Source organism: Erpetoichthys calabaricus, chromosome 3 (genome assembly GCF_900747795.2).
Source record: "Erpetoichthys calabaricus chromosome 3, fErpCal1.3, whole genome shotgun sequence".
Taxonomy (NCBI): domain Eukaryota; kingdom Metazoa; phylum Chordata; class Cladistia; order Polypteriformes; family Polypteridae; genus Erpetoichthys; species Erpetoichthys calabaricus.
In genome coordinates this window covers 303457662-303470870 of record NC_041396.2, presented here as the reverse complement: position 1 = coordinate 303470870, position 13209 = coordinate 303457662, and the positions used below count along the sequence as shown (strand labels likewise).

Here is a 13209-nt window from a genome sequence, read left to right as displayed (position 1 = left end):
CCGATTACAAAGCGGGAAGCTGTGATTTGTCGTCTCCCTCCCATGTAACAAATCACAGCCTGTGTTACAACGCAATTAGTCACCGAACTTGTTTTGTTGTTCTTAGACTAGGAAATACTACTACTATATTTAAAAACCCGCAAAGTCGTGAATCCGCGAAAAGTGAACCGTGAAGTAGCGAGGGATTACTGTATATAGATAGATAGATAGATAGATAGATAGATAGATAGATAGATAGATAGATAGATAGATAGATAGATAGATAGATAGATAGATAGATAGATAGATAGATAGATAGATAGATAGATAGATAGATAGATAGATAGATAGATATGAAAGGCACTATATAACAGATAGATAGATAGATAGATAGATAGATAGATAGATAGATAGATAGATAGATAGATAGATAGATAGATAGATAGATAGATAGATAGATAGATAGATAGATAGATAGATAGATAGATAGATACTTTATTAATCCCAAGGGGAAATTCACATACTCCAGCAGCAGCATACTGATACAAGAAACAATATTAAAGAGTAATAAAAATGCAGGTAAAAACAGACAATAACTTTGTATAATGTTAATGTTTACCCCCCCGGGGTGGAATTGAAGAGTTGCATAGTTTGGGGGAGGAACCATCAGTATTACTGAAGGTCATGGAAAGCAAGTGAATAGAAAGGAGTCTTTAATCTCGTTTTGAATTGTACTGTAGACAACTCCTTTATGTGACGAGGTAAAGAGTTCCACAGGCGAGGAGCAGCAGCTGCACAAGCCCTGTCTGTCCCCCTTAGTTTGACACTTGGTACGAGGGACCACAAGAGACAACTGACCAGAAGATCTAAGCACTCGAGATGGCTGGTGTAAAGCACACAATTCAGATAAATAGGCAGGAATAAGCCCATGTAAAGATTTAAAAACTAGCAACAAGATTTTAAAATCAATCTGAAAACTGACAGGCAGCCAGTGTAAAGATGCTAATATTGGAGAAACAGAATCCGACTTTCTTGCCCCAACCAAGTGGCACAGTGGTGGCTCTGAGGCTAGGGATCTGCACTGGCAATCGGAAGGTTGTCGGTTCAAATCCCGTAAATGCCAATAGGGACTCTGCTCTGTTGATCAAGACCCTTAACCTGCAATTGCTGAGCGCTTTGAGTAGTGAGAAAAGCACTATATAAATGCAAAGCATTAACCAGAAAGCAAGTGGCAGCATTCTGGACCAACTGTAACCTGCGTATCAGGGATGTGCTAATCCCAGAGATACAGCGAGTTGCAGTCATCAAGGCGAGAAAAGATAAAAGCAGAAGTAGCTTTCTCAAGATCCCTAGGAGATAACAAAGGCTTGATCTAACTGAAAATGACGAAGCTGGAAAAAGCAACTCTTGACTACAGAATTTACTTGTTTCTCAAAAGAGAGGTTACTGTCAAAGGTAACACCAAGATTGCAGACTTGAGGTTTGCAAAAGACAGAGAAAGAGCAGAGAAGTCCAAAACCAAGTTGGGCTTTAGCTGATGGACCCGCTATTAGCCACCTCCGTTTTATTTTGATTCAGATCAAGAAAATTATTAGCCATCCAGGATCTTAGTTCAGACAAACAGTTGTGCAGTTGATTCATTGCAGAGTTGCAGACGGGAATATAAACCTGTGTGTCATCAGCATAGTGGTGAAAAGAAATGTTACATTTCCTAAAAATAGCTCCAATAGGGTGAAGGTATATAAAGAATAAAATAGGACCCAAAATGTATCCCTGAGGAACACCACATTTAAGAGGAGCAGTAGAGGAATTTAAAGTCACTGAAAAGTGTCTACCAGTTAGATCTGACCTGAACCAGTTAAGACCAGCCCCTTTAAGCCCAACAAGATGTTCAAGCTGCAACAGCAATATCTTATGGTCAGTAGTGTCAAAGGCACTATTGTTTTGTGAAGCTTGACTTGCTTGTATGGAATGTCATTTGATTTTAATAAAATCAATAAAATGCTTAATAATAATAATAATAATAAAATGTACGTTGATGAGTTGCACATCCAATGCTAAACTTGGCAACACAGTCTTGACAGCAGTAGAGTAGTCACACATTACAAGTAACTCACGTTATGTATTGCAAAGTTACAAATAACCAAACCCTACACTAAATTCTTACACTCGCACCCGGTTAACTTTTACAGCAGATTTCAAAATCCTTCTTTTAACATATAAAGCCTTAAATGGCCGGCTTACTTATCTGAACTTATCATGATTTACAAACCACATTAAGATCTCAAGATGCCGGTCTGCTTATGATTCCAAGAATTAATAAAATAACAATGGGAGGTCGAGCCTTTAGTTACAGGGCCCCCTAAACTGTGGAGTGGTCTGCCTGCTAATATAAGAGATGCCCCTTCGGTCTCAGCTTTTAAATCCCAGCTGAAGACTCACAACTTCAGTTTAGCACACCCTGACTAGAGCTGCTGAATAACTGTACAGACTGCATCTCTGTTGTCAGTCATTAGCAAGTAATAAGTGACATGATAGTTAGAATTTGTTACTAACCATCACCTATTCTGTTTCTCTTCTCGGTACTCAAATATGGCACTTGGTGCCACGGCCCACCTGCCAAGTTGTTTTTGCCTGCCTAAGGTAAAGTCATCTCTGATGGAGGATCGCAGGAATCATCGGGTAGAGGGGTCCTTTCATCGGATTGGCCGGCCCGGCTGTGAAATGGCCAAATGGGGGAGGCAGCTTGATGGCCGAGGTCTCCAGGACTTTAAACAAATCCAAATCATATTATGGGATATCATCTACTGTTGAATTCTGCTCTGTACTTGTAATATTTCTATTGTATTAAGGATTACTTGTGTTCTGTTCTGTGTATTGTATTGACCCCCCTTCTTTTTGACACCCACCGCACGCCCAACCTACCTGGAAAGGCGTCTTTTTTTTTTTAACTGCCTTTCCCGAGGTTTCTTTCATTTTCCTTGTCTTCTTAGAGAGTCAAGGCTGGGGGGGCTGTCAAGAGGCAGGGTCTGTTAAAGCCCATTACAGCACTTCCTGTGTGATTTTGGGCTATACAAAAATAAATTGTATTGTATTGTATTGTAAGTAAAAATACCTGGGTGGTTGTTGCTATCACAGCAGCACTGGGTGTTATGACAAGAAGCCCACGTATCGCTATGCCAGGCCTTCACAGGGCTCCATGGCACCGCCAAAAAAAGGGCAAAGTGGTGGCTCTGAGGCTAATGACCTGTGCCGGTATCCGGAAGGTTGCAGGTTTGGATCCCCGTTACTGCCCAAAGAACAAGAGCCCTTTGTGGTGTAGCGGGTCCACAGCTCAGATTGAAAAGGCCAGTTTTTTAAATAGATATAGTAGTGTGGATGGAGCGGTTCCCGGGTGCGTAGTGATTGCGGGCGTTTCCTTGCTTAAGCGCACAGGTGAGGAGTCGTCCGCATCCGTAATTGATGCCAGGAGATGCTAATCGCCACACCTGATCCACATCCCCGTTATATATAATAGGAGCGCGAGTGCGAAGGGGAGAAAGAAAAAAGAAAAAGGAGAGAATGGAGAAAAGACTGGAGAGCGAGAGAGCAGAATTGGGTGGACGATCCAGCCAGCTGAGGAAAAGGAAGGTCAGCGTGGTTAGGGGTCCCAGATAGAGCGAGCGATCGGCGAGTCAAGGGACGGATTGTGCCCACAGAATGGGAGAGTAGGTACGATTGTGGAGGAGTTTGCCCTAGGGATCTGACGGACAACCACGTGTGCAAGAAGGAAGACGGGAGGACAACCGACCCCAAGCGGTCTGGCAGATGCTGGTGGAGGCAGCCATGACAGGGGTCGGTAGAGAGAAGGCCGCAGCGGCTGAAGTCTCGTAGGCTGAGCAAACCTTAGGTGAGCTGTGTCTGGCTGGTGTAGCCCCAGTGACTACTGCAGGTTTTAAATCTCATTATTGCCTTGTTTTAAACATTTGGATTTTATCCTTTAATTGATTATTTATTTAATGAACATTTGACTGCACTCATTTATCTGGACACTGTTTTTGGTTTGTTTTTAAACAAAAGCACTTTTGCACCATCCCCTTGCTTCGTTGTGTCTCACTGTCCAACTCATCGGTGACATTACCGACGGTGTCGGGTTCGAGAGCTCCCTCAGAAGCCAGGTGGGAGCATGGAGCAGAACCCGCATCGTCACACCCTTAACCTGCACGTGCTCCAGGGGGGATGCATTGTACAATGGCTGACCCAAGGGGTAAGCGAAAACTAACAAATGCGTAATACAAGAAATTGTATAATTGTATGAAGAAAAAAAAAAAAAAGAAGAGTGCGCTGCATGAAATCCCGGAAACAATAAAGCGTCAATGTAACTACACATATTTAGGAAACACAAGAAAATGATGACAGGCGACGACGGGCTCAGCTTCAGAGTCCCGCTGGCCACTAATGACGTTTAACTTGTTTGATGACATTGAAGTGTTTACTTAAACATGGATTTTTAAGAAGCCCAGCTTAACCCATTTTACGAACTCAAACCCAACTATGTGTGTGTGTGTGCACGTTAATGCGCACACTGCAAGCAGCCCTTTCCCATTTGAACCACAGGACTGTAGGTGTGCCGTGCAGTGCGAGGGACCAATGGGTGTCCCTGCTGGGATGGGTCCTGCTCCCTTACCTGGCCAGGAGGACATGGGAAAAGAAGGACAACTGAGCAACAATGATATTCCCGTGCCATACCAGGAGGGGGGGGCACAGGATGAGGTTGGCGTCCCAGGAGATTGGGCTTCTGCACCGGGAACGCCAGGATGGTGGGTGACTGCCTGCTATGGGCAGAGCGGGTGGCAGCATCCTGTCTGGAGGGCCCCAGTACAGACACCTATCTGCAGGGCAGCATGGTCCCTGGTGCCCTCCACTCGACTCAGCAGTCAGAGTTGGAGTGGGCCGTGGAGGATGGAGATGTCATGTTTCAGCCAGCATTCTCCCCCTGGCCAGCGTTCACAGTTGTGTTTTCATGTCTTTGTTGTTTACATTTTTTATTATTTATTTGTATTCATGTTTCTTTTGTTTCTAATGTACCTTTTTCTCTGTGTGTGTTGTGGGAGCTGGCCCGGATACAGACAGGCGGACACTGATGGTTCAACCACCAACACACGTTTATTCATAATTACAGTGCACACAACCCAGTACTCCCGTGCTAATCACCCTTCAAGTCCTGGCCTCTCTCCATGCCTTTCACTCTTCTTCACCGCCTCCACTCCTCTCCTCCGAGCTCCGTCCTCTTCCACCCATCGAATGTAGGGAGGAGGCCCCTTTTATATTTACCCGGACGTGCTCCATGTGCCTCCCAATGCACGTCTGCTGGCACTCACTGGTGTGGCGGAAGTGCCGGCTGTGCACCCGGAAGCACTCTGGGTGTCCCTGGTCTTCGTCCCCTCAGCACTTCCACCACACCCAGGCATTTGGGCGCCCCCTGGCGGTGACCATGGGCCCCTATAGGGTTGAGCTTCCATGTTTCCTTTCCCATGGTCCCCATAGCCACCAGGGCGGTCGCCCCCTCGTGGTCCAGAGGAGGCGTAATCCCTCCTTCAGTCCGTCCGGGTGCCCCAGCTGGGTACCACCCCCAGCCGCTCGCCACAGTGTGTGTTGGGAAAGGGGAGTGGCCTAGGTAATGTACCTTGTGTGCTGGGGGTGGCCACCTGCCTCTCACTGCCAGGAACAGCCCATTTAAGGGAGGGCTTCCCATAGTTCCTGGCGCTTCATTGAATGCACTGGGGGTGGAGTGTGATATCGTGCCTTTGTCTTTATTTTTGCTATTGTTTTGCGATTCCCCGGATTCCTGAACTCGCTCCTTTTCCGACCTCGCCTCTGCATTTCATATTGGGGCTGACTTTATTCTTATTTTTGGACCTCTGATCTGTTTTATGGCCATGGTGTCGGCAATCTTATTGGCACTTGGCTCTCTGTTGATGGCCTTGCCTATTCAGGCAAATCTTTGTGCGTTTCAGGGCCTTTTGAAAATAATAACTATTTGTCTTGGCCCTTTGGGGTTCTAAGCGAGATTTTTGACAGTGTTTTCTCCACCAACTAGTGAATAACTTTTGAAAGTATTTTGTGCTTTGGGACTCCCCAGACCACAACAGTAGTGGAGCAGAGAAAAAGGAGGTGATGTACAGAAGGTATTATTGCCATTAATACACTTTAATCGAACTTGGACTGTTGTGGTAAAATCATGTCTGGGGTTTGGGGGGGTGCCAATAGGCCCCCTAGAGGCCATAGCGGATTAAATTTACCGAACACCAGAGACGCAGGAGGTGTAAATGTAATCCGCCGAAATTATATTCGGATACACTCTACTGTATATATGAAACAAATGATACGGGAGGGCTTTGAGAAACGGGTAGTTATTGCACACCATATGTAAGACGACACCACAGTACAAGAACGAGGCTGCAAAAAGTTTAAAAACTACAGAATAAACAAAGTATAAGCCAAGTCATAAAAAGTACTCGGAAACAACACTTGAGTAAAAGTAGAAGTACATCGTGTCACACAATGGGCGTCACAGGGACACCCTAAAGGCTCATCTAGGGCCTCTGGGGTTGGGGGGCTGTCTTTTATCTCCTCCTCTACAGCAGTGAGAACACGCCCCTTGAGGGAAAATAACCCCGCCCCTTCCAGCAGCAGGCTTATAAAGGTCAGACGCCTACTGAGGTCAGCGTCTCATTTTGGACCCGGACTTAGTGGAAGGCCGGAACTCACAGTGACACACCTGCTCTGTGGAGCCAAAGCCCCTTCTTCACAGCCAAGAGGGCGGCTTATTTGGCTTCCAATGTTGTACCCTCGAGTGGTGAATTTTGATTTATACATTGGAAAATTGAAATGGGCGACCCTTGTTGGCACCCCAATACCTTTTGGACTTTACTTGAGATTATTCACTCATCCACAGTCGCCAAATTTTTACTTTCGCTGAAGTATCATACTTTATTATTTATAATTTATAATTTTATAATTTTATAAATGTAAGTATCATACTTTATAATTTATAATTATAATTTGTAATTTTTTATATCATAAAAATATCCATCCATCCATCCATTTTCCAACCCGCTGAATCCAAACACAGGGTCACGGGGTTCTGCTGGAGCCAATCCCAGCCAACACAGGGCACAAGGCAGGGAACCAATCCCGGGCAGGGTGCCAACCCACCGCAGATCATAAAAATATCTGCTTTCAAAAGTACTCAAGCCCCCAAAGTTGAATACTTTTTATAAGCACATTACCTATCAATTATATAGCACCTGTCATGTCTGTCTATCTGTCTACCTACCATATAGCGCCTTCCTACCTACCAATTATATAGCATCTTTCAAATCTGTCTGTGTATCATGTCTATCAATTTATATTTCTATTATTATAATAATAACACATTTTATTTATTCATAGGTGCCTTTCTAAACATTAATAAAGTATCTATCTATCTATCTATCTATCTATCTATCTATCTATCTATCTATCTATCTATCTAAACACTCAAGGACAGAGAACAATAGATAAAACACACATTATAAGCAAAACTAAAAATACAAAAATTAAAATCAGACAGAGCAATTATAATCAAAGAGAAAAAGCAGTCTTAAAACAGATGAGTTTTAAGTTTATATTATATAGTGCCTTTCACATCTGTATATTATATAGCACTTGTCATGTCTGTCTGTCTTTCATATAGTGCCTTTTGTCTTTTTATCTATATATCTATTATACAGCACCTTTCACATCTATCTATCATTCTATAAATCATATACAGTAGTACTTTCATGTATGTCTCTCTGCTTTTCTATAGTACAGTATTATATAGCGCCTCTCCCGGGAGACAGGACACAAAACAGGACACCCTGGTAAATCTCAACGTCATCTTATTTTTTAGCATCTTTCAATAATCAAAGTTAAACCAAAATGTTCTTTGCTTTCTTTTGTGATTGTCTTTAGCCATTTTGACTGTAAGGAATGTTCATGTTTGAAGATGTGCCACATAAATAAATGCTGTTGCTGTTGGCTAATTATGATATTCTCTGTGCTTTTCTACGATAGAGACCGATAGTCTTCATCCCGCACAATGCATGATGCTGTAAATGCACAGGAAGTAACTGAGGTCATTACAGAGGTAGCACTCACCACTCTTGTCCATCAAATGAGGGTCAGAATGTTTCTTGCCAGCATCCGCAAAAGAACGGACAATAGGAATCAAAGTGTTTCTTTTCTTTTCAATTTGGTGATGGTGTCTCTTCATGAGGGCCTCGCGCACTTTCACCCGAATGCTCTCGTTTAGTTCCACGGAGGCTTCTTGATGGTCCAGGATCAAGTCTGAAAGCACAAAAAACAGAATGAGGGGGCCTGCTCTTGATAGCTCTGCTTTCTCCCTCCATATTCCCTGAAAACCTTAGCTGTCTTTACAGGATGTTTGGATTGTTTATTATGTATAGTATTTACTGTTTACTTGTTTGACAAATTTCCCCCAGGGGACAAATAAAGTTCTATCTACCTGTCTATCTAATTATATAGTGCCTTTCATCTAACTATCTGTTATATGGTGCCTTTCGTCTACCTATCTATCTATCATTTTATATTGCCTTTCATCCATCTATCTTCTTCTTCTTCTGGCTGTTCCTGTTAGTGGTTGCCACAGTGGATCATCTTCTTCCATATCTTTCTGTCCTCGTCATCTTGTTCTGTTACACCCATCACCTGCATGTCCTCTCTCACCACATCCATAAACCTCCCCTTCCCTGGCAGCTCTATCCTTAGCATCCTTCTCCCAATATACCCAGCATCTCTCCTCTGTACATGTCCAGACCAATGCAATCTAACCTCTCTGACTTTGTGTCCCAACCATCCAACTTGAGCTGACCCTCTAATGTCCTCATTTCTAATCCTGTCCATCCTCGTCACACCCAATGCAAATTTTATCATCTTTAACTTTATCTATCTTATTATATAGTGCCTTTCATCTGTCTATCTATCTATCTGCAAATTTTATCATCTTTAACTTTATCTATCTTATTATATAGTGCCTTTCATCTGTCTATCTATCTGTCTTATTATATAGTGCCTTTCATCTATCTATCTTATTATATAGTGCCTTTCATCTGTCTATCTTATTATATAGCGCCTTTCATCTATTTATCTATCTTATTATACGGTGCCTTTCATCTATCTATCTATTAATCTATCTATTATATAGCACCTTTCACATCTATCTATCTATCTTATTACATAGAGCCTTTCATACATCTATCTAATCATATAGTGCCTTACATACATATATCTACCTAATTATATAGTGCCTTTCATCTATCTATCTATCTATCTATCGGTGTTATTTTATAGTGCCTTTCATATCTATCTATTATATAGTGCCTTTCATCTATCTATCAATTTTATAGTGCCTTTCATATCTATATGTCTTATTTTATAGTGCCTTTCATATCTATCTGTATTATTATATAGTGCCTTTCATATCTATCTATATCTATCTGTCTTATTATATAGTGCCTTTCATCTATCTATCTATCTAATTATAAAGTGCCTTTCATCTATCTATTATATAGCACCTTTCATATCAATGTATCTATCTCTCTTCACCATGGAGTGGTATAGCACCCACACAAGAGAAGCCGCCACTCTGATCTGCTTGTCATTCTTGTGTTCTCCTCTTCCATCACTCATATAGAATATCCCAATCATTTTCACATCTATCTATTATAGAGCCCCTTTAATATCTATCCATCTATTATATAGCGCCTTCTTTATATCATGACGCTCTGCATGCCACTACCACTGCTACTTCACCACTTTTACCTTTCTGTAATGTTTTTAACCTCCCGGGTGTTAATCCTAAGTGTGACTCAAGTTTGGAACGCTAAGTAAATACGGTCATTTGATGAGTCATTAAAAATGTCACTTTTGTAAGTGTGGCTGCTGTCTTATGTGTCACTGCTTTGTCATTTCCTTCTTTCCATTTTGTTTTTTGTATTCACGTCTGTTTCATTGTTAACCTCAAACCTCCCACTATGTAAAAACGGTGACGCTCGAGTGTCTCTGGGGTTATGGTCACAGTGTACAGTGTTAAGCCTGAATAAGGCCCAGAACAGTATTCTGCTGCCATCTTTCATTCCCCCGGGCTTCCTTCACCTGCAATCTCCTCAATGGTGTTTGCCCGCATGTCGAGCAGCACGCTGCCGTTGATGATGCAGCTCCGAAGTTCAAACAGACTGTGCAAAGACAGTGTGGCGACATAAGGTTTGCTCCATCGCTCTCCTCCATCCTCTACGTCTTCCTCAAATTTCAACCACCTGGCAAAGACAAAGATATAAAGAGATTTTCCATGGCGAGTCCTGTGACCTGTATGGTGACTCATAGAGATGGTGAGAAATGTCTTTCTGCTAGAAGATGACTGCTTTTTGTCACTAATTTTTTTTCCTGCAAATGCAATTGGTTGGGAAATCCAAAAAAAAAAAGAAAGACATGACCGTCAAGGCAGCCAATCAAAATCTGTCACCGATGCGATTCCTGAATGACACAAGTGTCCTACCTGGCCGTCTCTTTCCACACCGCATCCTCGCCGTCCTTCACGCAAATCTCATCGAGCTCTGTGAACAGCTCGTGGGGCACGTGCTCCTCATCATCCTCAGTTCCGAGGATGAACTGGACACGCTGGGAAGGGGTGTCTGTGTTTGGGCAGAGGAATTTGAAGACATGTCAAGCTCAACATATGGCAAAGACCCCCTTCTTGAAGTGACACATCACGCTTCTCCCCTCCTCACCATGTGACGGCCCCTCCTCATGGATGGTATCTTTCATCCTATCCCGCTTCCGATGTTTCGCACCATGAGGCCGGTGGTGTCGGTGGCTTTGTCTTCCGAGGGGCATTCGGACTCCCACGTATAACGTGCGGTGGCCTAAACAAAAGAACAAAATGCAAGGTACAGTATAAATGATTGAGATAATGTGATTTAAAACATGTCACATTTTACCATCAGCATTACTAACAAAACTTTTTAATATCTGTATGCGTTAATTCTGAAGTTTAAGAAACTCTGCTCTTTAGAGAATAACAAGTTCGCCTTCATCAATGGAGAGGACAGAGTGAAGTGCCAGGATGTGCCCGGCGCTTTCTCCATCCGCCAGGCTTCAGGAGGTTGGGCCGCCACGTGGCACTTACAGCCACATAGGCCACTCAGAGATGGGGCAAGGAGCTCGACTGACTGGCCACCCAATCGGGATGTTGTATGTCTGGCACATGGGAGAGGATACAATAAAAAGTAACCAATTGGACGTTTTTACATTTTAGAAATGTCGTGATGAGAACAGACCACTCAGCCCAACAACCTCATCTGTCCTCTTCACCTCAATCGTCCAAAATCACACCTAATCAAGATCATGTAGGACAAAGTGGGAGCTGCCCATTCTGCTAGCAGGGCTTTGGTGGCACAACCAGGCCTGTCAAGGCAGTGGACTTAGCAGACATCCACCTGCACCAAACCCCCCCGCTTACATTTCAAACTCAGTGACTGCGATCCAACTTATCCCAGGGTCTGCCTGGAGTGTTCATCAGACTTGAATGGACGTCTCTCCAGGGGATCCTCTGCAAACTCTTCCAGGCCAGAAGGTTACAAAATGGCCCTCAAGCAAGAAAGCAGACCTGGAATTGAAGGAGCAACAACTGGGAAGGACGAGAAGGCCCCGATTTACTAATCCAATCACGAGAGGGTGGAATTCCTTCTGAAAAACTAAGGGTTTCGCTCGCCAACCCCACTGGTGGCCTGTGCTACACGCCTGCCACTTTGCGTCTCTGTTGCTCTCGTATGTGGATTTCACTTTCAACAAACAACAAATCTTTTAATTCTTGAGGATACGCCTCTTCATTGGGAAGAAACACTACTTTTCCCTGACGGCAACACGAATCAGACGATCTACAAAAGTCTCTGACTTAAAGTATAAATCTGAACAATATCTACATGCTCCTGTCATATCACCTATGTCCATATATCCATCCCTCCAGTATTTAACCCGCTATATCCTAACTACAGGGTCAAGGGGGTCTGCTGGAGCCAATCCCAGCTAACACAGGGCACAAGGCAGGAAACAAACCCCGGGCAGGGCGCCAGCCCACCGCAGTATGTTCATATATTCGATCTCTTTTCGCTTTTATCTTTCCGTCAATATCGCATTGAATTTTGATTCCGTATTTGGACTTACATCATGACAATGCAACGTATAACTGCCCGTGAGTGAATATCGTTTCTTTCTCTCTACACAAACTGCGTCTGACAATAGCATTCACACAAATGAGAAATGACTGAACCATGTGCGTGGTTGTAAATGTTTTATATGTGGGCGGGACTTTTCCAAATCTCTTTGCATAAAGTCTCGTGTCACAGGGCTTGAAATTTTCTCTTGCGGGATTTCACTTTCTCCAAACAACAAATCTTTTAGTTCTCGCAGATACACCTCTTCATTGGGAAGAAACACTATTTTTCCCTGATGGCAACACAAATTAGATGATCTACAAGTCTCAGACTTAAAGTTTAAATCCAAACAATATATTCGATCTCTTTTCGCTGTTCCGTTATTTCACCGAGTAATAATTTCCATTTGTTTCAGCTACTGCGATCTTTACTATCATTTTTTTGAGACTTTCGAATTTTACCACTTTCATTATCTCTAACCTGCTCTGCATGTGTATTGCACCAACGTTCTACTTTGTCATCTACTCTTTGTCTTTTATTTCCAGCCCTGGCCGTGGTTAAATCCCTTGGCACAAAGTCTCATCTCGCGGGATGTGAAAATGCCTCTCTGAAAAACTCCCGTCTTGTCCCAGGATTATTTTTATTATAGTAGAGAGACTTATCTACAGCCAGACATTCTCAGGACCCACTTGTAGATCCTCTGGGGGGGGTTTTCACTCCCGGGCACAAACTGAAATGCAGATGAGCCGCTCACTCTTGGTGTCTGTGTTTGGGGGGCTCAACGCTCTGAGCATCTCTTCTCTTTGACAGTATATATGGTATGAGCATTATTTTTATTATTATGATTGTTATTTGTATCATTACTATACAGTTTACACTTCTGACGTTAGTACTAGGGTGTTGTACCGTGTTAGCCATTATGAATGTAATGAGAAGTGAAGCAGAATGACCCGTTATTGGCTAAATGAACAGATTGCAATATGCAGGCTTTCGA

At 43.1% G+C, this 13209-nt stretch overlaps 1 protein-coding gene across 1 annotated transcript in view; it reads right to left on the bottom strand.

Moving 5' to 3' along the window:
- Positions 1-13209, bottom strand: part of LOC114649163 (electroneutral sodium bicarbonate exchanger 1-like) — a 236867-nt gene that overhangs the window by 112795 nt on the left and 110863 nt on the right. The window contains exons 3-6 of the mRNA XM_051925027.1: positions 10791-10925; positions 10559-10694; positions 10159-10319; positions 8143-8331 (exon numbers count right to left, since the gene is read on the bottom strand). Coding sequence (XP_051780987.1) covers positions 8143-8331; positions 10159-10319; positions 10559-10694; positions 10791-10925 — 621 coding nt within the window. The remainder of the gene's footprint in view (positions 1-8142; positions 8332-10158; positions 10320-10558; positions 10695-10790; positions 10926-13209) is intronic.